Source organism: Branchiostoma belcheri, unplaced genomic scaffold (assembly GCF_001625305.1).
Source record: "Branchiostoma belcheri isolate BF01 breed outbred unplaced genomic scaffold, Haploidv18h27 scaffold17, whole genome shotgun sequence".
In the NCBI taxonomy this organism is placed as follows: Eukaryota; Metazoa; Chordata; class Leptocardii; order Amphioxiformes; family Branchiostomatidae; genus Branchiostoma; species Branchiostoma belcheri.
This window is the reverse complement of record NW_017803157.1, coordinates 3,570,826-3,590,774: the sequence shown is the minus strand read 5'-3', so window position 1 is coordinate 3,590,774 and position 19,949 is coordinate 3,570,826. Positions and strand designations below refer to the sequence as shown.

The following is a 19,949-nucleotide window of genomic DNA, read 5'->3' as shown; positions in this document are numbered from 1 at the left end:
GTTGGTTGTGGTTGAGAGGAAGGTATTTTTGTAAATCAACAATACGAGAAATACGTTGGTCGAATTTCTCACAGTCAGTGTAGATACGCTAAAGGCATCCAAAGCAATGTCAGGGCGGCAAAATGAAAAAAAAAAAATTCTGGATGAGGAAATCTGTCTGATATCGACATTTACTGCCATATCTTAGTACATTTTCATCATCACTTCATTCTTGAAGCGTTTGAAATAGCCCCAAACCAAGCTCTTCATCTTTTGGGCACCACCCACAAATACTAGTTGCTAGAACCGGCTACGATACAAAACATACAACCGCATTGCGACAGTATGTTACATTCCACAGTTGGGGTTGGTAGCAACAGGTGCAGGTTGTATATTATGATGTTGTCTGTCAAATTAGGATTTTTTGTTTGGGTTTGTTGTATCAAACAGTGATATTTGAGCCCCATGTTACCCAGATACGTACACATGTGGAAACAGACGGTATATACACACCCTGTTTGCGTGGGAGGGGCGTTCTCAAATAGAACAGCAACAAACTGTTTTATAGAGAATGTGTCAAACAACAAACAAACAAATGATCATGTTGTTATATTGAAAGTGGGGTGTCTTTTTCTTTGGTTGTATTGGACTTTCCATTGCATTCCTCGTGTTTAGATTGGTTGTACATTTGTTTGAAAGCAACTTTTTATGTATTGTATCTATACATTTTAAAATGTATTTTTCTAACTTCTTAAATAATGCATTAGTTGCTCAGTTGTTTTTTTAAACTTTGAACATTGCCAAAAATGACCAAGGATCCAGCCCAAAACAACAATTGGGCACTATTTAATAGATTGTGCCCTAAGTACGCTCTACCCAGTTAAAAACGTACTCGGTTGTTTTGTAGACGTAAAATTCATATGTTTTATTTTGACACGGCAAGTACAAATAAACACTTTATCAAAAACACCACGAGTAACAAAATTGTGAAAAAAAAGAACAACGTCCAAATTATACAAAGAAATGTGTGGTAAGGAATAAATTAAGCAAAAGGCTACCTGAACAACATCCTAAAATATCATATTTGAAAACAAAAAATGGGACAAGTCCTTTGGTGTAGTATCATGTAGAGTTCTGTTCAAAGTTTTCTGAAAGGCCTACAGTCTTCGACCTTTTGTACATACATGTTATAATCACCTGTAAATGTGAATGTGCCATCAATTGCTTTACGTGTACGTAAACAAAGAGAAAAACATCCAGAACATAAAACTAACCTAAATGTCCAACAAAGAATAAGTGAATACTGTTAGTGATCACCAGATAGATGATGATAGTCTACTTTTGGGTGATGTTTCTAAGCATCCATTGTACATGTGGTTCCGTATGGTACCGTCAAATGGATTTGTCTCGGTCAAATTATATTTTCTTCACATTGACATCTTTACGAATAAGACTTGAGTACTATTGAATGCTACTTCAGGTAATACTGGTTTCTTAACGGTTATGATGTCAACACCTAGGTTTATTCTGTGGTACTATGACAAGACAAAACTCTGCACTAATGTGCCTTGGTATGCCCCTGGGAAAGAATGACAATTATTGGTGTCCCGTCTATCGAATACCTGACCGACACATTGAGGCAGTCTTCTGGCAATGGCAGAACGTGTCATGGACAAACGTCCCGGCCAATTGTCGTTATAAAACCACCTGGTCTTTGAATTGACCAATGGGAGTGTCTGCATCTCTTGACGTGTCACACGTACGAACCAATGGCGGCCCATTCCTTGTCGGTCACGTGTTCCCGTATCCAGGAGACGAAGGCAGACACCCTGCTGTAGACGCCAGGCTTGGCGGGCTGTGCGCATGTGCCTTTGTCGCCGAAACTGGTGATGCCTTGGATGGTCATTCTGCCACTACCGTCGTTACAAGCCAGGGGGCCACCACTGTCACCCTGAGAACGCAAAAAAAGGCAAAAAAGGCAATATAAGTCGCTATCAATGAATAGAAAAGAGAAAAATCTGAATCTGTTAATAATTGTACTTTCATAGATTTAACATTTTCCTGGGCTTAAACAGTGTCAAACTGTTTAAAACCTAGCCTGGATGCCAGCCATATTAGCTAAGCTAGAAGTAACTTGAAAGCTTTCATGTGTTCATAGCTTCGAAAACTAAGGCGGCTGTGTAGCATCAATGCTATCTAAACGCAACACAATGATTGGAATGAGAGACCCAACTTGTCAAACAGGGATACTTCACAACATTGTAATTACATGTTCTGCATCTGTAATAATACATGTACTTTCTGTGATGGTGTGGATGTAATATGTAATACATGTACTTTCTGGGATTGTCTGGAATCCGTACTATTCAAAAGTACGCTTTGGAAAGACAACGTCGAACAAAAACTCACCACACATGTGTCGATGCCGCCCTCCTCGTACCCAGCACACATCTGTTCTGGGTAGATCTCGTAGTCGGGAAGTTTCGTGCTGCATTTCTCGTTAGACACCACAGGAATCTCTATCTCCTGAAGAGTGGGGGACTGCAGTTCACCGGTTTGCATTTCTGCAAGGGAGACAAAGGGCTATTGTAAATAGATAGATCGGTACTAAACATTGGAAAGAAACAGAAGTACGCGCGCGCGCGCACACACACACACACACACTCACAGGCACACATCCACACACACACACACACACACACACACACACACACACACACACACACACACACACACACACACACACACACACACTCACAGGCACACATCCACACACACACAATGCATAACTCGAATTATCCATTCAGTACACTTTTATTAGACGCTATTTAATGTTTTTTTCTGCATGCGTTGAGTGAAAATGTAGATCTTGTTGATACGAAATATGTAACATCATTGCACAACAATTGTACAGGGTACAAAGTATGGCATCTACGGCTACATATTTATTATTAGTAACTACAATTTCATATTCGTACATATCTACAGTGTCACATTACCTCCATAAGCCAGTGGTTTTGTATAGCCCCAGCCGACAGAAGTGCAGAGCGCGTTCTGCTCAACTTTCTCTCCTTCCTCCGGCAGGCAGATGGGCGACACATAGTCGTTCATCTTAGCGGGTTGTGACAGTCGGACCAGGGCGATATCGTTCGTGAGAACGTCGTACGAGAAGTCTTCGTGAACCATGATGTCCTGAACTGTGATGTTCTGTTCGCGTCCCTCGTCTTCGTACAAGTTGTGCTCGGCGAGATGAGCCACCCAGCCGACCTGAGGTTTGACGTTCAGACTGGGGAGGGAGAAAAGTCGATGATTGTTAAAAAGAAGTCTGACAACTGACAACTGGGCGGCACAAGGCCACCGGCTTTGCGTTTGCATTTGCTTCAGGGCTTAGGTTCTGCCCTGTCTAGCGCTCCTTGCCACCCAACCAGCTACACCCATTTTATTTTGGCCCCCGACCAGCTTGTTTAAAAATTATTTCATGTTACGTTAGGGCTGACGCACGGTAAACGCCATTGCTAGAAATCATCTTTGTGATTGCCATAGATTGATGTTCTAAGTAAAGGGATAAGCAGCACATTGAGAATATGAAATACACAGACGATGGCATGAAGAACACTTCAATGAAGTCGGTGGAAACGCGTACATGATACGTGTACTTACGGTCTGAAGCAGTGAGCTGCGGTGACCACCAGGTTAGGAGCGATGAGAGATCCGCCGCACAGGTTAAACTTGGGCAGGGGGTACAGCGGGTGTTGGAAGGAGACCACCCACGGCTGGCTACCCGGAACAACCTCGTGGCCGCCCACGATCCGGTTCTTAGTAGCCCCCCTAGACCGGATAGCCGGCTTGCCGCAACGGATGGCTGGAAAATACCACGGACAGGACCGTTATGACAATATATTCACCTGAATATTCACCTGAATCCAGGCCATTAGGTACCCTTACTGGGTAATGAGGCCGTCTTCGTGGTGTAGACAGTTTGGGCAATTCAGTAGGAGAAGACGTATCCGTATCTATCAGGGTGGTCCTTCCACTCTATAGCCAACTTGTTCTTGAATACTGCATATATGAGCTGCATTTGGGCATATAGCTTTTTTTCTATCTTCAATATAACTGCTTAACCGGATCAAGGTGTAGCACGCTGGTACATAGGCAACTACAAGCTCATGAAGTTCTCACTTTTATACATTTCCAGTGCATATCACACAGTTAAAACAGGATAGCCGGGGTGCCACAACGGATGGCTAGAAAATACCACGGACAGGACCGTTAGGAGCTGTATTTCGGCATATAGGATGGCCGTGGACTACCAAGGACAGGGCCGTTATAATCTACATTTGAGCATATAGGAGGGCTGTGGATTTCCACGGACAGACAAGGCGCTTATCATTAATCTCCAAGCAGATTCTGGGTAACAGGAGGCCAATGGATACAGGTGGTCAATATAGACCCCACTTGCCCCACATAATCTGCTTGGAGATTAAGCTCAACAGGACCGTTAAAAGCTGCATTTGGGCATATAGGATGGCCGTGTAGCTAGTACTGTGCCGGTGAAAAGACTGTCCATGCAGGTTAGAATCCTCACAATACGATGTAACTAGGAGGCAAAGATGGGCATAGAATCATCACAATGTAATGTAACTAGGCTGCAAGGATCGCCATAGATCTAGAATCCTGACAATACGGTTTAAATTGGTGGCAAAAATTGACATAGAATCCTTACAATACGATGTAACTAGGTGGTAAAGGAATCCTGACAGTACGGGGTAACTAGGCGGTGACCAGTCGAAGAGCGTCTCCACAACAGAAAATTTTTGTTTAGGATATTACGTCACGACTAGTCAGCCGTGTTGGTGGCAACGGCAGCATTTTTGTCGGATGATGTGTTGGCGTTTGGACCCGCTCTTTGAACTTTGTCACTACTCTGTAGTTGTCGCTACGTGTCTTAATGTGTTGTCTCTTCGTGGTTATTAGACTGAAGTTGTCCATGAAAGTCGAATAACAGTTTGCGCGCTGAACGAATATCTACAGGAAATTTACGAAAAGATGATAAGGAAAGAAGGAGTAGCCTCTACCAGGCTTCGGGAAGCGGCTGGAAAGAGTAGAAATTGGTCAGAGAGATAGCATGCCAGAGGAGTTGGTCCGCTAGTTGGTCTGCTTTTTCCAGCCGCCTCCCGAAGCCTGGTCGAGGTAGTCTCCACCAGACTCCTTTGCAGGCAAATGGATCGTGCCCTCTTTGGCCGGCAAAATCCTCTGGCCAATGCCATACCCTTTTTAGGCCGATTGATTTCTACTATATATTCAGCCTGCAAAGGAGTCTGGTGGACACTATGGTAGAGGCTAAAGAAGGATGAGGGCAGTACTCACGATGACAGATGGGGTACTCCGCGGACCAGCCCTCCTCCGTACAGGTGATGCTGCTAGCCCCCTGAAGCTGGTACCCCGGGTGGCAGGAGAAGGTGTAGGTCGCCCCGATGCTGACGTCACTTCCGGCCATGGTGCCGTGACTCGGAGGGATGGGCACTGGGCAGATCTCCTCATCTGGAAGCATGAGGGGGAAAGAGTCATAAAACAATCAAAGAAACAAACAAAGAAAGATGGGTATGGAATGTATGGTTATCTTTGTTAATCTGTATCTGTATCTGTATAGCCGGTATAACCGCCTTTCGGCGTAACACACCAGCTTCGCAGGCACGCGGCGCGGCGGCAGCTGGCTATATTACACCGATCGACTTGTTACACCTAACCCCTGAACTTCTAGCTCTAGACATTGTTTAAAGCTATCTATTGACAGTGCCCCTACTGTACTTGGTGACAGTGAGTTCCACTCTGCGATAGTTCTAGGAAAGAATGAATTCTTGAACACCTCAATCCTTGGTTGATAACTCTGGTACTTGAATGCATGGCTATTTCTTGTTAATCGGTTAAGATGACCGAAGATTGCTGATGAGGAGAATATGCTTCATAACTAGTCAAAATACCAGTTTCCAAGTACAGAAAAGTAGAACATTCCCGTTAACTACAGTAATTAACCTGAAACATTGGCGTCGTTTCGCCCATAGTTTCATCATACACGTACTTGCTACTAGCGCACGTACACGAATAACAAGAGATATCCCCATTGAGAGTCTAACGGCGTGTCCATGGACACGAGGCAATGCACGAGTAGGATCTTGCAGTACCATTCCTTGCGTTGGACAAAATCCTTAATCTCTAAGGAGATATATATATTTCGGTGGCCGAAAAGATAGAATAAAATTGGCCAGACAGTTACCATTTCGTCGGTGGCGAAATGGTAACTGTTTGGCCAATGGGTACTGCCTGCTGGCCTATTTGATACTGTCTTTGCGGCAACCGATAGATCTGCTTGGAGATTACTAAACCCTTACCTGCGGCATACTGTTGGAGCGAAGCAAAGATGTCTTCAAAATGGTTCGGCACATGCAAACTACAAGCGCCGTTAGGACCAAAACCTAGGCCAGGCGGACATTGCGGTCTACTCGCCCCTATACCAGCAAATGCTAAGAGGCACACTACTACTACTGGCAATAGCATCGACATACTGCTTGCGGCGGTGCTAGCAAACGTACTCTTCGCTGGATGGCTGACGCTGTACTGAATGCAAAACGCTGCCGTTGTCGGCCTTTATATGTAGTATAGCGCGACCAATGCACACACATAAATCATTATTTCAAAGGTGATGGCATGCCCACAATGTAAATGGCCTCCTTGGCAGCGATCAACGCTGAAACTATTCAAGAGTTCATCAAAGATCCCGCGACCCAGATACGCCCTTGTAGACAATTAATATCTTGAGAATTTGGGCTGACGCCTTCAAAAACATGCCACTGTATCCTTGAGGCGGTAGATTTGCAACGTAGTATCTTTTTAACTCGTCTATGGAAATGTTGATTGAGGCATGCTCTGAGGGTGATTGGAGCACATAAATGCCATTGCTAAGGAAGATGAATTCAATGGCGATTCATAAAGTTAGCCCAATGTTTCCTCTATTGCCAAATCATATAATGACATACCAAAGTCGAATGTTTTAAACATTTTGAGACATGCTACTGGCGCAGCCGAACACCAGCAAACCACAGCCGACCTTGCTCCCGACATAATCCTAACCATGGTTGGGTGAGTTCGGCAGTGTTCGGGAGGCCAATCATTCGTCTATTTGCGACAAGGGCTTAAGCTTAATACTACAACCTTCTGCGTCTACGTCATTGCCGGTGTGGTTTAACTTACAAGCTATGTAGACCATGCGAATGTCGCAAGGTCCAAGGTATTCAGCGTTATCAGTATATCAGTATTTGCTTGCCGACAAGTTCTTACATAGATTAATCTCAGTTGTAATGCCAAGGCTGGACCACGGCGTGTGTGTTTGTTGGAGAGCGAGGCATGTTGGAACACTTATAGCCGTTAAAGGCGTCCGATGCAAAAACTGGACATATTCTGAAGATAATATAAGAAAATCTGTTTGATATTCACACATACTTAGCATCAGTATTTTATACTGGGGGGGGGGTGCCTCGCGTCTTCTCTTTGTTCCCGCATACTGCCCGGCCGGGCCCCGGCTTGGAAATGTGTCCCTAGCATAAGGTACCTACCGACAGTTTCTTCCAGAGTAGAGGCACACGGCGTTGCCAGGGATCCGGGCCAGTTACAGACCAGCAGGGCCGGGTCGAAGTGCAGACCGGTCGGACAGGACAGGTGGAAGGGTCGATGTCCAGGCGAACACTGGTAGAACCGGCCGCAGTCCTCAGGGTCGGGATGGAGCCCGTGGCCTCCCGCACAGCTCCAGAGTGGTGGGGCTAGGAGTTTGAGACAGAATAAAAACGTAAATATAGTCCCATATTTGAATGAAAGCTCATCTGTGTTGGTAGAATCCATAGTTGCAGAGTGTAAGCTTTGTTCCAACTAAAAAAATGAACCTTCAACCTTCGTTAGATGTATGATCCACTGAAATACAATTTAGTCCAGATAAGGACTGCAAGTTTGATTGAACGATAAAGTTTGAATGTTTGAAAGCTTGTAGAAACCATCGCAACCTCGCGCCAAACTCTTCCGTACCGCGGATTGGCTGTTCTACGTAACCACGCCTGCACTGTGCACCCTTAACTGGACTTTAGCCAACATTTCCTGGTTGTTTCAAACGGCCTGTCTAAAACCAACGATTGATGTGTGTAAACACTCCGGTCCGGGTACAGATCGCGCGCCGAGGAACAAGGAACGTCGCCAGGACCTGATCTCCAAGCAGATCTTTTGGTAGCTGAAAACACCGTGGGAAAATGTTAACTGCCTGGTAAACGGATACTGCCTGGCCATTTAATACTGTCTTTGCGACCACCGAAAGATCTGCTCGGAGATTAGATAGCCAAGAATCGCCATTATACCCAATTACTCATCGCTTTCTTTGTGATCAGGACTTGGAACAAATTAGCAGAAGGTTAATTACAACTCGTCAGTTCTGAATACCTCTCACCCAGTGTCAACAGCTTCTAAAAATCGAGATTAGCGCGCGAAAACGTTGCCATGACAACCGTGACGTCACTTGACGTCGTCATGGAAACAGACAAGAATGAGAACAAAAAGATAGCCCGGGAAGACCTCGTTTGCGTATCTTTCGCGGTAATTATAAGATACACTTCAAAACATTCCACTGAGGTTCTATAGCTACAAGCTACACTTGTCGAGCACATGTTAACATATCAATGAGCATTATATCTGCCTTAACATAAAACCACGTTAAGTATACGCCACTTAGAGGTATAGACGACCTTCCACTATTGACTCGAGCAGGTACACTCTGATGTAGGTTTTCGTAGGAGAAAACATTTAGAAGATTTTGTTTGCTGCCATAGCAATGAAAGGCGGATCCACAGTGGTCACTTCACGCAAACAAACAAACAAACAAACAGACAGACAGACACGCGCACACACACACACACGCACACCCCAGCAGTCTGTTGGACTCTGAACTGCGGACGTGTAAACTGCATAGTGATCACAGTACACAGGTCCACAGCACGTGGCTATCATGGGCCGCAATTAAACCAGGCAAAAAAATGCGGACTACCACAAACAATGACCCGTTCGTACGTGTGTAGATGACCAAACGTAGAGCGAATACGTTTTTGACATCTGGATCATTAAAGGTGTCTTTTCTGCAGCGGAAACCCTGGTACAGGATGGCATCCTTTGCGTAGAATGCCCGTTAAGCAATGAAAGAATGGCATTGATAGCTCGTACTATAAACTGAACGATGCAAGGACGCTTTGCAAACTTAAACATAAAATGTCTAAGATGAAGTAAGTTAAACGAGGAAGTGCAGACTGGACCATACTCTACCTCATGTTTCGTTAAAAGGTCCCTTTGGTCTACTATCTTGACATTTCCACTTATAGCCATATCTGCAATATTATGGCTGACGTCGTAAGAATAAAAAGACGAATAAGAAGATAAATACTCACTTTTCTGGACCGGCTTGGCGTTGGATGATGACGCGAAGACTGCGACAGACACCAGGAGCACGGTAGCTAGTTTGATTGACATCTCAATAATACTTCGAAAACGTGGGAAAAAAGAACTTTAACAGTGTTCGTTCACAAGTTAGAAAAAAAGTACGTTTGATGATGTGAAATGTAGATTTCAGCGTCTTCTGTACAGGCTGGTTGGATCTGTTGGTGGTTGGAGTTGCTGGGAGTGATGAGTAGAACGTGCGGTTGTCGGCAGGTCTGGTCCGTGGTCTAACGTACCTGCTTATCGCCCTGCCTTTTATACCTGTGCCTGTGTACACAGTAACCAGGCGTGGGGCGCTGCCCTCATGAAAACCGCATTTTTCGTCGAATATTTGTCAGCTTCTTTAGCGGGAGTGACGTCCGACGACTAACCAAACTTCCCGGTGACTGATGACTGTGCATGACGGACAAGTGACTGGCGCGCCAAATATGCTCTACAATCCCTGTGGCATGGCTAATATTTCCGCCGCAGTCGCAATCATTTCCTTTGACAGGTTCTGCACGTGAAAAGTGTACAGAAAATGTACGGAGAAGTCGTAAATACGAATAGGACCACTGATCAAGCCCCTAGCCACTGTTATCATGCAGTGTTTGCTGCCCGCATAGCTCCAATTCTTGCGGAAGATACGATTGTGGTCAGCCCGGGATGCTTGTGTACCTAATTATTAGAGGAGGGGAAATTAAGGAACATAATGATCATCATGGGACCCACCATATATACATCAATTCTGGCACAAGACTAAACAGATGTCTGTATTATTGTATACGGCGTAAATGTTGACCAAACCAAAGTAGCTCCTGTGTTTACAGTTTTCTTTGTTCTTTGTGAGGAACAAAAGATTGATTCTGTCAGTGGTGGCCACTCATGATCATCAACCTTTTCAGGACGGAAAGATCAAGAAATGGGAACACAAGGAACCGATTACCTTTTTGTTTCTAGGTCAAGGACGATAAGAAAGAAGGGAGATCTTAATCTTTAAGTAGGTTTTGGGACGAAAAAGTGTGTGTGTGTATGTGTATGTGTGTGTGTGTGTGTGTGTGTGTGTGTGTGTGTGTGTGTGTGTGCGTGCGCGTGTTTGTGTGTGGTGTGAGTTCACACAATAACTCAAGAAGGGTTAGAAGGATTGTCTTGATATTTGGTACGTGGTTAGGTCTTCAGGAGACCTCGAAATGATTACATTTTAGCCCCCTGATCTCGTTGCATGACAAGAAAATCGTGGCACGAAGAAAACCGTACGACTTTCTATCTGAGCTCATTCTTGGAGACATGGCTGCCTCAAACAGTTCCTTGAATCTGTACATAGGTATCTGTATTTCATGATCCAATGGAAACCACACATGGAGTAACGTTTCCATTCTGTAGTTAAGAGCGAATGAGCATCGACTGCAGAAGCAACTGGCTGATTTAAGTTATCGCAAAGTTTTAAACCTCATTGGTTATCGGAAACTGTGGGGTAAATTGACCTTTTCAATGAACATGGAAAGATTCTTGGATATGCTGACAGCGATGTGGCTTTCTCTTCATCTCCAAGCAGATTCTGTGGAGCAAGAGGGGTCTATATTGGCCGCCTGTAGTGTTTAAAACCATTGGCGACTCGGAATCAAGAGGTCCCGGGTTCGAGTCCTGACATGCCACCGATCTTGTGCCCTTGGGAAAGGCACTTTACACGACTTTCCTCGCTAGACTCAAGTGAAAATGAGTATTGTCTGTCCAGTATTCGTTTCTATGTGCGGGATACAGCACCAGCAACAGCTGCCTCTGTTCCGCGTGTATTGCACTGTTGCAATTTCAATAAATCAAAATATAGACTCCCCTCGCCCCACCAAATCTACTTGGAGATTAACTCTCCCTATACACGGGGCTGATGGATAACCGTTCACGTAAGAGCTGTCTACAAATTGAGGTCATCAACACGAATGTCCAGGCCGGGGTAATCGACCCTGTGATCCAGAGACGGGACTGTTGACCACTACGCCACTTTATGTAACTCATGATGAGCTAACGGAAGATGATCCTCATTACATAATCTTATCACAATAGATGTTTGCCTCCTCCACATTTCGTGGCTTAAAATAACCTGTCAACGAACAGAATTCAGTGTATACTTAAAATGGATCTGTATGTCATAAGGATTGCCATTTCAAGGAAAACGGAAGTTCGTGTGTCTGTTTACAAGAAAACACACGATTCCTTAAATGAATGTTTGTTGGTATCGCATAAACAGTAAACTTAGATAAACAACAAAAAAGAGTCGGTAGTAGATACAAACTATACACATGCAAGAAGTTACATGTAGTTTGAACCATTACAAAATAGAGACTCTTGTTTGTCTCTTTTAGTGCACAATTCAAAGGGCTCGTGATGTTTCTTTCCTTAGATAGGGAACTGACAGCTTATGGCTTATAGCTAAAAAGGCTTCCATTTCTTTACTGACGTGTACTTTTACGCGTATAAAGGTAGGATTCCGTGCGGTGGACTTTGGTCACCAGATGCGCCGTTTCTCACTAACTGTTACCTAACCGGCAGACTGTTCACCTTTCACCACTGTACCCGGGTATTGACCTGTTCTCCCAGCAGATGTTTCGGTGGCTGCAAAGATAGTATCAAATTGGCCAGTCAGTATCCATTTGCCTTCGGTGGCCTTCGGTGGCCAATGGATACAGTCTGGCAAATGGATGCTGCCTGGCCAATTTCATACTGTCTTTGTGGCCACCGAATCATCTGCTTGGAGATTAGTATTGACTCATGCCTCAGGGTGTTCATCTTATCATACAGAATTTTGGAAGTGTAGCAGTTTGAACAAATTGTCACAGGACTGTTATATGGCCGAGTAGTAACCATTTGTAGCATTTTTCTATCATAATTTTTGGCCATTTTTTCCAGTAGAATTAGGCTTAAGTGAACATGTGTAGACTCGTGTATGGGGTGGAGTACGGATCTTTTTAATTGTGTGGCAGTTCAGGTGTTTTTGACGTATAGTGTTTGACGTACAACAGGCAACATTTTAAAGTGTTCACAGCCTGACAATTCTATACCACAGGGAATATTCGTGACTGTATGTACGTATAACCAGGATTGTTCACGATTTTGTTGAAATGTTGTTGCAAAAACTTCTACGTTAAACACTTGAACTGTCACATGCGTGGCCTGTGTAAGGTGAAACATAAAAACAACACACTTCAACCCATGCTAACGTCACTCACTTCACACGTAAGTTCGTTTGTATACCCTTGAGGGTAAAAAATTGGAAAAAAATCCCCACTCCTTCCCATACATGAGTCTACACGTCAGCCTAGTTCTGCTGGCAAAAATGGCTAGAAATCATGATAGAAAAAAGCTACAAATGGAGTCTATATGGAATTACTGTTACAACAGCCTGGCAATCCTATATACCACAGGGATATACGTGCTTGTGTGTACGTATAACCTGGATTATCAACGATTTGTTGAAATGTTGTTGCGAAAACTTTAGATCTACGTAAAACACTTGAACTGTCACATGCGTGACCCGTGTCAGGTGAAACATAAAAACAACACACTTCAAACCATACTAACGTCATTCACTCCACACGTGAGTTCGTTTGTACACCCTATGAAAAATTTGAAAAAATCCCCACTTCTTCCCATACTTGAGTCTACACGTGTTGACTTCAGGCTACATGTAGTTCTACTGGCAACAATGGCAAGAACTTATGATAGAAAAAAAGCTACTGTAAGTAACAACACCCTTTCAATCCTATATACCACATGGATATCCATGACTGCATGTATGGATACCAACGGTTTTTGAAATACGTCGATGAAGGTTAGACATCCAGGTAATACGATACACCAAAAAGCAGTTACTCAAGCAACTGCATATGATATTGAAAACGTCAGACGTTTCAGCTAGTATCCACTAGCTTTCATCAGTGACTGAGAGACCAGAGGGGAAATGCAGGTTTGAAATGTTGTTGTACTTCAAAAACTCTATACTTGAACTGTTACGCGTGACCTGTGCAAGGTGAAACATAAAAACACTCCACATGTATCAAACTTCGTTTGTACAGTACCACCTACCAGGTGAAAAATTGGAAAAAAATCCCCAATTCATCCCATACGCGAGTATACACGTGTTCACTTGCGGAAATCAGGAGGTTTGAAGTGGTTAACAAACAGGTAATACGCGCTTATCTGCGAAGGACTGTTTGGTCGTGGCGGGGGTTCGTGTGGACACGTAATATGAGGTGGGGCTTTGGACGGAAACGATCAAGGCTAATCTCCAAGCAGATGTTTTGGTACCTTCAAATTAAGAAGATGAAGAAGGTCTCCCGTGCTCTTATACCGAGCGTAGGGTGATGTCTATCTCCATTTCTGTAGGCCTTGGGCGACACACAGTTTTTTTTATTTTTTTATTATTCCAACATATGCAATCACCAGACGTGGTGACGACACACTCAAGTTTTTTTCAACTTATATTAATGCCGCCACCAACACAGGGGACAAATACATGACACACAGTTGTGCAGGGCACTACAGCAGGGGGCTGGTCCGCTGGTAGTGCTGTGTGTTTGACCTTCCCACACTCTTTCTCATATGTTGCTAATAAGTGCTAAGCAGAGAAAGAAGTGTATACCATATTTAAAGTCTTTGGTATGACCCGGTCGGGGTTTGAACTCACGACCTCCGGGTTACAAAGCGAGCACGAGCTATTACACCGGTTATTCAAATTAAGACAGAATCAAATTGGCCAGGCAGTATCCATCTGCCAGACAGTTAAGGTAATTGTCTGACATATGGATACAGTCTGACCAATTTGATTCTGTCTTTGCAGCCACAAAAACACCAAAAGATCTGCTTGGAGATGCTGGCTTGGGACGGAAACGGTTACTGACTCATCAAGGATGTGCGGTTTTGGACATGTGTGTAAATATCCTTGTTGTAGGAAACACCCTTTTGACACGCCCAATCTATTGAATCAGGGCTTAGATTTGCGTACGTCGATGAAGGTTAGACATCCAGGTAATGAGATACACAAGAAAACTGTTACTCAGGCAACTGTCAGATGTTTCAAGTTGCATCCACTACTTTTTGTCAGTGACCAACGTAATCTGTAGTTGAACAGCTATTTATATATAAACTAAGAATTGGCATGGAAAATACAATATTAGAAAGTCTACATCAATAAAAAGTAGGGCAAACGAAGTTAGTTTAAACTTCCTTGGACAAAGTAAGACAAGTTAATTCTATTGAGTCAATTCGCTCCTGTTGTTTGAGCTACTGTATGTTCTTTCCCTCTTCATAAAAAGCAATAAAGTTCTTTGAAACCGCTGCTGTTTACAGTCTATACATGAGTGATTGGAGCAATAATAACCTCCTACATGAACGTCAGAAGTAGTACGTCCTTCTAAGACGTGTAATAGAAGTGATTAAGTGGTGCAGGAATTACGCACGTGGAGAGGACGAAATTGACATCGCTCTCATAACCACTGCAGTCGTGACGAAGTTAATATGGCATCAAACAACTTCTGCACGCAATACATGACAAATGGTAATTTCCGATCCTCAACTTTCATCAACTGATTAAATGTTTGCTTGAATAAAACAAGGACGTAGGAATAGGTCATTGACGAAATCATGAAGCAAACATTCCTGGTTTGTGTTGGAATAAAGTTGAACGAATTCTGCAATTTCTTTTTTTTTGGCCAAAGCAGGTGAACTTTCTAGCAAACATGCCAATATTGCGACGTCGGATCCTGATGGCTTAGTCACATTCTTCATACGATTTTGATACGATTTCAACATTTATTACGGCAACGGCAATGGCACGCTTATTAAGATATTTCAACCGATTTTATGCCGCTAACAAACACGTGAACGGACAACAGACATACTCATGTTCACCTGAGTAAAATCGTGTAAAGTTCCTTTCCAATGGCACATGGTGACATGGCAGGATTCGAACCTGGGGCCACTTGGTTCCGAGTCGAACGCTCTGCCGTTACATCCCATACGCTTTTGATGTCACATTTTTTTTAAGCGGGATGTGGCAGAACCAAATGCTGAGAAGGATGTAAGACAGTCTTGTCTACAACAAGACTTTTTCAAGACACATTCGCGACAATCCCACGAGTGCGCAACCCACTTTACGACGACCGTATACGACAATTGTACGAAGTATATGAGTGGCCCATATCAGCTGTCTTGGCAACCACAGGACGCAACAAAAATGTTTAGACCGTGTTTAGCGTTAGATTACAGATTAAAATACAGACAAAATAGTGGAAAAGTCTGGCACTACAACTATTCCAGCAATATTAGGGATACCTTTATCTGCATCAAACAGGCCCATATAATCGCCCTTCGGCGTAACACAACGGCTTCGCAGGCACGTCGCAGCAACTTTTTGTATATAGATTTACACCTAATGACTTTAAGCGTTGATTAACCTTCTCCACGCTGCCTAACCCTGTAACTAATACAGAGTTGGCGTCAAAAGGCCTCTTTAGTAGAGAGAGGGTTAAAACTACGTACTGAAGATACCTAGCGCCAGAGGTTGATGGAATAGCAAATCTTTTACAACAATATCATCATTTACACAACAAAAGTACAGCGACTTTCGTAAGGTCTTCTACAACTATACAAATGGGTACAAGTGATCATACGAACAAGAATATGAATAAATCAACATATTGTGTTAGATGTATCACCTATACTAGTGGTTCTAAGGTCAAAACATTCTCTGAAATACTCTGATTATGGTTTCATATGTATAATAATCTCCAAGCAGATCCTTTGGTGGCAAGGAGTGACTTTGGTGGCTAATGGTGACTCCTTCGGCCAGAGTTTACAGCCTTGCCACCATAGGATCTGCTTGGAGATAAATATATGATCAAAACGAGTACATGACCATCACTATTTTCTAGTTTTCTTTTGGGCAGTCATAAGGTATGCACTAGTTTGTACGTCTGCACAAATTTATGGTATGATTTTTTTTTCTAAATACGAATCCTGGGCTATCACACTGATGCTTGGTTATAAAGTAATACGTTTACTGCAGACTCTTACCCGAAGCCTGAAAGCACCTATAACGGATGAAGACGATAACACGTGAAATAACTGCTAACTCAAAAATCACTAAATCATTCATTCATTCAATCCTTCCTTCCTTTATTTGCAGGCAGAAAAAATGTACAATCACGATTACGCACAGATCACCTATCCAAAATCTGGCCAGCCCGGTTTCCATGGAGCCTCAGAAGCGCGGAGATTGACAGACGACGTTTTAATGAGCAGGAGCGTAATCCACTCACAGCGGTGTTGACAGTCCGGGACAGCATCCTAATGAACTACCGGGCAGGATTCCTCTCTTTCGCAGCACGGACATTAGGCCATGTTGATTTGATTATATGGATGACATCCACGCGCGCATGAATTTTTGGACGCCCCCCCCTAAAAAACTTGGTTTTCAACCATACTGTAAATCGTACAGAACAGTTACAAAATGAGCAAAAATATACTATATATAAATATATTGGAAAACGATATCAATGTCGTAGAATGCCAAAATCAAAGGAAAAAGAATTTGAAGAGTAGATTATTTGCCATACCATACTCTGTTTCAACCTTCATAACCACATAGATATCATAATGAAAGCAACACTTTTTTTTTGTTAAACATTTTTATTCGCACGCTTGCATCAGTTTTGGGGTTCCCAGAGGATGTCATCCATATAATAAAATCAACATGGCCTGACGGAAACAGTGGGCGGAGGCTGCGGATATTTAAATCACCGGGACGGACGGCTGGTGATGAAACAAATCTCACTTGCGCAAAGAAGAAGAGACTTTCGAGGTTGCTATCTGGACGCTCGGCTACTGTTTTTTGAGAAATTCGGATGACATCTTTCGGCTTGTTGCTCTCCGGAGCGGTTGTAGCTCTTCTGGTGCTCGCGAATATCAGAGGTAAGTTAAAAGTAATAACGTTTTTATTAAATCGTTAGAACTGGATGCATTTTAGATAGTCAATGAATTTCTAATATGTATCCCGATGTATATCTGTATCTGTATCTGTATAGCCGGTATAACCCCCTTTAGCGTAACGCACCAGCTTACGTATAGATTTGATTAAAACATTATTATATCTCCTGGATGTCTAACCTTCATATATGTAAGTAAAATTGCGTGTAACTTTCAAATACACGCTTTGATAATCATATAAATAAAAAAAAAGTATGAACGTCAAGTCTTATAATTACACAGGTCTCCCAAAAGATTGGCGCTCTCACTTTTAAGAAAAAGCGAATTTCAACAAAAAAAAACTCACCTAAATTTTAATATCCAGGTGTTCAGTCATTCTTCAGAAGGCCTCGACAACACCGTCTTTAATTTCAACATCGGTCTTAGAGCTCGAGAATCCGAAGGAACTATGAGGGTTGAAGTCACGTTTCTGTGACTTAAATGAGGATTAAAGTTAAGATTAAGTGTACAATAATCATGTAATGAAAGCCAAGTTCAACAATTGGATGTATTGTCAAACAGGTGTGTATACCGATGTGTCAAACGTGAAGGAATAAGTCGGGTTTGAACGTTTGCAGAGCTAAGAAAGGAGTTGACTTACTGGACGATTATTGTACATTACACTAAACCATGGCGAAACCCTCACAAGTCAGGAATTTTTGTGCATTTTGCTTTGAAACATCACATAAGTTTCACAAGAAAACAGTTGCTCGAGCAACTGGGTAGATTTTGAAAACAGTTTTCAATATCTGTCCACTTTGGTTCTTGAGTAACTGTTTTATTGTATATCTCGTTACACGAATAAACCTTCATTGACGTACCACCAAGGTTTATTCGTTGAATGCAGCGTATTGTATCGAGTACAGTGCTATGCTCAGGCACGGTTCTGGATAGTCCAAGCGCATCCAGAACAGTGCCTGGGGCAAATCTAGTACGTTCTTGGATACGCGGAAACCATCCAGAACCGTGCCCGATCCTAACCCTAACCCATTCTGGCATGGAACTATATAGCCACGGTTCTGTGGACCAGTTACCAATGGGCGTACGCAACTGAAGCATGGATATCATTTCAAGATGATTGACAGATGTTATGGGCTTTTTCAATAGGCAAAAATTACTTCGATTTCAATGTTAATGTGGCGTGACTTTCACAGCTTATAATATAATGATAAGGTACTGTCAGTAATTCAGACTAAATATCTGGTAGAGAGACTAAACTTCGTCAGAAGGTTTCGTCATACTCTCCAAGCAGGGGTTTGGGCCTTGGCTTATTTTTGGCCTGTTTCTAGGCTTTTATATCTGGCTTTCTTTTTTTTGTACCGACATCGTATCTTTTTTTGTGCCAGCCCAACAAAAAAGATACCAGTACAATAAAAAGCCTAGCAACACGCCAAAAATAAGCCAAAACCAAAATCTCTGCTTGGAGAGTAATTTCGTCACAGGACAACGCCTATGTTAGACTCTGTAAGCAACGGAAATCTAAATAAAACACTTATCTCAACCGACGCCCAGATACAAGATACAGGACCGCTATTTCCGGCATTCGGCTGTTTTGTGTTTACTTCAGTTTCCAAGTAATCGGCAGGGCTTAGATCAACACAATAAATATAATACCACTGTTGAGTGTCAACCAAACAACTGTATTGCACAACAATTAGAAAATGTGAAGAGTAAGACAACAATCACAACGAACAATATTAACTGTATACTAACTCTCAATAAGGTACAGTTAGTTCATATTTTCAGCTTATTTCGATCTACGATTAGCGTAAAAATTGAAGATACATTGTATTCCATCTATGGCCGTTAATTTTGTACAATAGTTTGATCATATCACCCTGGATGCCATGTAAGTCTAGTTCACTGCGTTCCTACTTTGTTGGGATATGATTGCCATGGAGGATTATTACTGTGTATAGACATAACGCAAACGGTATCCAGGTTAACTGTACCGAGTTCTATTTCATTCAGCATTGCGAAATATATGGCGATATTTCATCTTGGTGTACTTATATCTTAGATGTCACTTCTACCTAAGAATCAACTAGACATGGGATTTGGTACTCACATTGGAATTGTACGAAGATATAATCGGCAACGGCAACTCTAAACTGTGAATTAAGTTTTTTCTTGTGTAAGACTGTACTCACTTCATTGGATTGTTCGTTTGCATTGTGGTGTGTCTGTGACAAAACTAGTTTGTGACTACGCTCTCCCTGCCTATTTACTTTTTTTTATATTGAGCAATAAAGTTTAAGACTACGCCAGACGAAAAATATTTTAAGGACGTTTAACGATGAATTCAGGATTATGAATAACGTAATACGTTGAATTTTATAGCGACCTATTACACTTCACGGAGACTTTACCGACAACGCTTACTAATAACGTTGAATTAAGCAAGTTACTCTCAACGGTGAATTAAAATGGCACTCTGCGATCCACAGAAA

At 42.7% G+C, this 19,949-nt stretch overlaps 1 protein-coding gene across 1 annotated transcript; it reads right to left on the bottom strand.

The window, feature by feature from the left end:
• Positions 1–890: 890 nt before the first annotated feature.
• LOC109466747 (trypsin-1-like) lies at positions 891–9,903 on the bottom strand. Its single transcript, XM_019764520.1, has 8 exons — positions 9,449–9,903; positions 8,077–8,081; positions 7,590–7,793; positions 5,347–5,520; positions 3,640–3,841; positions 2,979–3,265; positions 2,389–2,543; positions 891–1,930 (listed from the first exon to the last, which is right to left on the bottom strand). Exons 1-8 carry the CDS (start codon positions 9,532–9,534, stop codon positions 1,733–1,735), a joined length of 1,311 nt encoding a protein of 436 aa, XP_019620079.1. The 5' UTR covers positions 9,535–9,903; the 3' UTR covers positions 891–1,732.
• Positions 9,904–19,949: the final 10,046 nt, after the last annotated feature.